Here is a 6,241-nt window from a genome sequence, read left to right as displayed (position 1 = left end):
CAAGCTCCAGGCTGTTGCACACCATGCTATTGGCCCCACACAACAGGACATGTTCCTCCATCCATTGCAGCCATCTCTCATGCTTGTCACTTACCAAGTCTCTAGTTCACCACACTAGTCCCCTATCTTTCCTACCTCTCCATTGGATGTTCATTTGTAGTAGTGAGAATGGAAACTGCGATGTGCACCATAGGTTATTTTTTTTTTCGTCCTAACAGCTTTATATGCAACTATTCATTGCAGTGAGACGTTGGACTAATTCAAGGTTTCTGAAGCACTGTAAATGTTGGACCATTGCCGAGACTCTTTTCAGATATACTGCTGTTGCCCAGAGTCAGGATGGTATTGTGTCTAGGCAGTAAATCCAGGGGCAGGTTCTGAACAAGCTCTGCTGCCTTGAGGCCCATTCAGCTGTATCTTTGTGCTTGTAGTCTCCCCAGCACACTTTGGCTCCTAGCAGGGCAAGCAACACAGGCTGCAGGCACAGTGGCTCCATGCTGGATCAACCCTTAATAATGACTTTCCCAAGAGATCTCCAGGCCCCTGTACACTATCCTATCCTAGGTGTTGGACAGCATGTCTGTTGTGCTGGTAGGCTGTGGGTATGACTGCTACCAGAAGCTTTATATCTCCCAGCAGAGCAAGGAGCAGGAGCCACAGTCTTGGTGGCTCCATGCTGGGAACTGGACAGTACTTCCCTGTTACTGCGGGAGCTTTAGGCTATAGATTGTCAATCTCTGCGTCTCTGCCTCTGGCAGCTCTGTTCTTTCACAAGTCCATTTTCTTTCTCTCTCTCTCTCTCTCTCTCTCTCTCTCTCTCTCTCTTTCTTTCTTTCTTTCTTTCTTTCTTTCTTTCTTTCTTTCTTTCTTTCTTTCTTTCTTTTTTTTTGGTTTTTTCGAGACAGGGTTTCTCTGTGGCTTTGGAGGCTGCCCTGGCACTAGCTCTTGTAGACCAGTCTGGTCTCGAACTCACAGATATCTGCCTGCCTCTGCCTCCAGAGTGCTGGGATTAAAGGCGTGCGCCACCAACGCCTGGCTCACAAGTCCATTTTCAGAAGCATCTTCATAAGAAAAGATGTTTTTTGTTTTCTTTTCTGGAGCTATTCTGGGCTTTGCAGACTCCTTCCCATTCAGAGCCTTCATGGGTCTCTCAGAGTCCTCAGAACTCCACAGTGGTCACCATCATTTTTTTTCTAAAATTAATCTATTATTAAAGAATTTTTCATAAGTTAGCCTTTAGTTTTATATATCTGTTTACACAAATCTGTGTCAGCATAAGACCTGTATAAGCTGAAGTCAGACAAAAATCCCAGCATTGAGCCAGGAGGTGTCACCCAGTTCCCCCACTAACTGATGGGTATTGGTAACTGATAGCTGCTAGGAAATGGAGTTATTTTTTTTAATGTGTGCCCTCTAAAACATTAAAATGCTCCAGTGGATGGCCACACACCCAACAGCATACAGACAGCACTAAGTGAAATAAATGAGTTAAAAGAAATGAGAACACAAAATTGAGTGGGTATACAATAGGGGTTAATCTGTGAGGAGTTGGAGAAAGAGTGAATATGGTTAAAATACCATGCCTTTTTCTCAAATAATAAAATATTTTAAAGGAAGAAAAAATATTGAAAATAGGCTCCTTTTTCCATGCAATATACACCGACCACAGTTCCCCTTGCTCCACTCTTCCTAACTCCCCCGCACCTCCCTTCTCTCCTAGATCCACTGTCTCACTGTTTCCCTTCAGAAAAAAAGCAGGCCTCCAAGGATTAATTCTTTAACTCTCAGTTTTGCCACTTATTTTAGTTCACATGTATTTGTTACTTCCCACTTATTTGCATTAAATTGGGTTGTGAGAGGGTGAGCACTGATTTGATATTCAACAATTCCTTATATGTGTTGCTTGAGTTTCTTTCCAGCCTGTTCCCACAGTCATATTCCCCAAATAAATACTCGGATGCTGTATAATTATAAAATTATTGGCCAATGGCTAGAGCTTCTTACTGGCGAGATCTCTTAATTATTTACCCTTAACTACTAATTTATGTATTTCTACATGGCCTTATCTTACCAGAGAATGCCTGTCTCATCCTGTCTTCCTGGTCTCTACATGGTGTCTCTTCTGGGGCTTCTCCCCAGCATTCTCCTCATCTCCTAGCCCTGCCTATCTTCCTGCCTTTCCTTGCCAGTCAGTGTTTTATTCATCAACCAAGAAGAGAAATATATATATATATATTATATATATATATATATATATATATATATACAGAAGAACATCCCCCATCATATCTGTATATAGGGTGAGAGATTAAGATTTAATACTCTGCACATGAGTTTTTTTTTCAACAGCACTAATTAAAGAAGCCATTCTTTCAGTGTTTTCTTTTGGCAAGTGTGCCATAGATTAGTTGACTTGACAGGGATGGATTTTTGTCTGGAATTTGGAATCTCTAATTTGTTCAATTATAGACAATACTCAATACCATTAGCAATTTTAGAAATAAAAACAAGCCACCATGAGATACAATTTCACACTAGTTAGAGTGGCAAATATTACATGCTTCAGTTGACTTAAAATGTAACAAATGCCAGTATGTATGTGAAGTAAAAATGTATTGTCACATGTTGGTGGTAGGAATGTAACTAAACATTTCTATTACAGAGAACAGTTTGGAAATTCCTCGTCAAACTAAAAGGGAACCTGTCCTAAGATCCAATAAGCCCACTTCTGGCTGTATACCCATAGAAAATAGGATCAGCACACAAAAAAGATACTTGCACATCCACACTTACTGTGGTACTATTCACTAATGCAAATACATGGCATAAACCAAAGGGTTCACCAATGAATGAAGAACTGTAATGCATATTCATTGGACTTCTATTCAGCCATAATAAGAATCAGTTTCCTATCATTTTCAGAATTGGAGAATATCAAGTAAGTAAAATAATCCAGGAACTGAAGATAGACAATGTATGTATACAGTCACCTTGGATGTAAAACAGTGACTACTAGAGGTTATGTAGGAGAGTTTGAGAGAGGAGTCTATATTTGATTAGTGAACAGTAGACATGATTGTTGAAGTATTATATAGTATTCTTTTAACATGTATAATTATTTTTCTAATAAAAGACAGAATGGAATATTAAAAAAGAGATGCCTAGGCAAAAGGATAAAAATGAATCTAAGTATTTTGATAGAAAAGCTAGATATCACATTACAGAAAAATCATAGTTCCTATCCTTTAATCTTTAGTCTTTTTTCTTAATTTTTAATTGAAAACACATTTTTCTCTTATATAATACATCCTAACCACAGTTTTCACTCCCTTCAATCCTTCCAGCTCCCCTCACTTCCCCTCTCCCCAAGATCACTCCCTCTCTGTTTCCTCTCCAGAAAAGGTCTGACTTCCAAAAGAAAACATCCATATAGGACAAAAAACAATAATGCAAGGCAGAAGTCCTCATACAGAGACTGATCAAAGTAACCCAATAGGAGGAAAAGAGACTTAAGAGCAGGCAAAAAGTCAGAGACATACTTGCTCCCATTATTAGGAGTCCCATAATAGACAAGCAAATGGCCATAACATACATGTAGAAGACCTGATGCAGATCCATGCAGGCTCATTCTTGCCACTTTAGCCTCTGTGAACCCATGTGAAACCTGCTCATTTGTTTTGTTGGGCCATATTCTCCTGTTGTCCTCCATCCACTGCGAATCCAAAGGTTTTCCTCTTCTTCTTTTGTGGGTTTCCCATTTCAGAGAGAGGGACCTGATGGAGATCTCTAATTTAGACTCCCATTCTGCATAAAATCTGGCTGTAGGTCTCTCTATCAGCTCCAATTTGCTGCCGCAGGAAGCCTCTCTGATGATGACTAGACAAAGCACTGATCTATGGGAAGAGCAGAATATCATTAGGAATCATTTCATTTTTTGTTTTTGTTAAGACCAGTCATGTTTGGTGCAACAATAGGTCTTGTGGGTATCCAGGCTCTGACTTCTGTCCATCCAAACAGTGTTGGTCATGGTTTCCCTATTATGGAGTTGGTCTCTAGTTAAATCAGACATGATTGTCTACTCCCACAAGTTCTGTGCTACCATTACTCACAGCATTTCTAGCAGACAGGACAAATTGTAGCTAGAGAGGATTTTGTGGCTGGGATGGTGTGCAGATTTCTCTTTCCATAGCCTGTAGAGTACTTTCTAGTGCCAAAGAAACTAGAATATAGGGGTGTAGCGTTCTTATCAATAGATATTACTTTAATTTAAGTAGACTTTAATTTACTCTTCCTTGCCTTAATTCAGTCTAATAAATGGTTCTCTAATAAATTCACTACCTCCTATGTCACAATAAACCTTACTTCCTTGGGACAGCCAAGCCTAAGGCATCATGCATCGTAGAGTAAACAGATAGATCTTACTATACTATATATATAAGAGTATATGGTTAGATCTTACTACACTATATACACAAGCACTTGGGTGTGGTTTTAGTATCCATGAAAAATAGTTAATAATCCTAGGGCAGAAACGTGAATAAAGCCATTTAAAAGTATTTTATTTTTACCCTTAGAGAATTAAAGAAGAATAAAGTAGCATCCTTTCCAGATATCACCATCAGTTATTTAATTTCTGAAGTCATTCATCAAGTTCTTTAATTTTTTGTGAAATCTAACTACCAATGTCTTATGAAGTCCAAAGTAAAGAATAAAAGAATTGAAATAAAAGGACAGTGTACAAATTCATAAAGATAGAGACTTTAGGTTGGAAATGTAAGTGGCATGCACTAATATGTATTTAGTAACTGATCTCTGTGTGCAACATGAGCTAATTTTCAGTTCATACCAGTGGTGACCTATTTGCTACACATATATCTTTTAATGAATAACATTTATTGCCTAGTGTTTACATTCCAGTTGTAGAATGACAACTAATGGAGAAAGTATTTTGTGATTCAGCCATAATTTAATGTTTTGCAGAAAGCACCATAAATACCCAAAATCATGGATGAGAAAAATGTTACTGAGGTGAAGGAATTCATCCTTTTAGGATTCACAGGAGACATGGTGTTACAGCGGGGACTCTTTTTCATCTTCCTCATCATTTACATCATCAGTCTCCTAGGGAATATCACCCTGATTTCTCTCATCTGTGCTGATTCTCGACTCCACACACCCATGTATTTCTTCATAGGAAACTTGTCATTCCTGGATCTCTGGTATTCTTCTGTCTATGCCCCCAAAATTCTGATAACTTGCTTCTCTGAAGACAAAAGCATCTCCTTTGCTGGATGCCTGGCTCAGTTCTTCTTCTCTGCTGGACTGGCCTACACTGAGTGTTACCTACTAGCTGCCATGGCTTATGATCGCTATGCAGCCATTTCCAACCCCTTACTTTACTCCCAGGCTATGTCCCCAAGGTTTTGTACCATGCTTGTTGCAGCTTCCTACCTTGGTGGCTTTGTAAACTCCACCATTATCACCAGTGAGACATTTACCCTGAGCTTCTGTGGAGACAATACCATTGATGACTTCTTCTGTGATCTGCCCCCTCTTGTGAAGTTAGCGTGTGATGTTAAGGAGAGCTACCAGGCTGTGCTGTATTTCATATTGGCCTCTAATGTCATCACTCCCACGGTGCTTATTTTGGCCTCGTACCTCTTCATCATTGCAGCCATCTTGAGGATCCGCTCCACCCAGGGCCGTCTTAAGGCCTTCTCCACCTGTGGTTCTCACCTGACAGCTGTCACCTTGTACTATGGCTCAATTCTTTTCATTTACTCCCGGCCAAGCACTAGTTATGCCCTGGAGAGGGACAAAGTAGTGTCAGTATTCTACACAGTAGTGATTCCAATGCTGAACCCCTTGATATACAGTTTAAGAAACAAAGATGTCAAGGATGCCTTTAAGAAAATGTTAGATACAGCCAAGTTTTCATGAAGGAAAAAAAAACTAAGCAATTTTAAAATGTTTATCTTCATGCAATTATTCTTAGATGGTACTATCAGAAATAAGCATACTAGGGATATAAAAGTACTCTCTTAATATGCAAATGGATGTTTTCTCTATGTTAAATTGTATTTCTTTTTTATTTAATTATTTTTTATTAGTTCAAATTGGGTACAAGCTTGTAATTATTTTTATAATTACACAAATATATGGAGTGAATTGTAGTCATAGTCAACATTTTAATGGCACAAATATATTAGTTGCTTATTATTTATTTATTTATTGTATTTAT

General features: G+C 38.7%; 1 protein-coding gene across 1 annotated transcript; it reads left to right on the top strand.

Annotated features, from left to right (window-relative positions):
• Positions 1-2,267: 2,267 nt before the first annotated feature.
• LOC100756262 (olfactory receptor 1013) lies at positions 2,268-5,946 on the top strand. Its single transcript, XM_027422629.2, has one exon. The coding sequence runs from the start codon at positions 5,005-5,007 to the stop codon at positions 5,938-5,940; it is 936 nt and encodes a 311-aa protein (XP_027278430.1). The 5' UTR covers positions 2,268-5,004; the 3' UTR covers positions 5,941-5,946.
• The last annotated feature ends 295 nt before the right edge of the window (positions 5,947-6,241 follow it).

Source organism: Cricetulus griseus, chromosome 6, assembly GCF_003668045.3.
Source record: "Cricetulus griseus strain 17A/GY chromosome 6, alternate assembly CriGri-PICRH-1.0, whole genome shotgun sequence".
Classification (NCBI taxonomy): Eukaryota; Metazoa; Chordata; class Mammalia; order Rodentia; family Cricetidae; genus Cricetulus; species Cricetulus griseus.
This window is presented reverse-complemented; position numbering and strand designations above follow the sequence as displayed.

Bases quoted from the DNA above. Each gene is read 5' to 3' on its own strand.
- LOC100756262 (XM_027422629.2), top strand. From the start codon at position 5,005: ATGGATGAGAAAAATGTTACTGAGGTGAAGGAATTCATCCTTTTAGGA.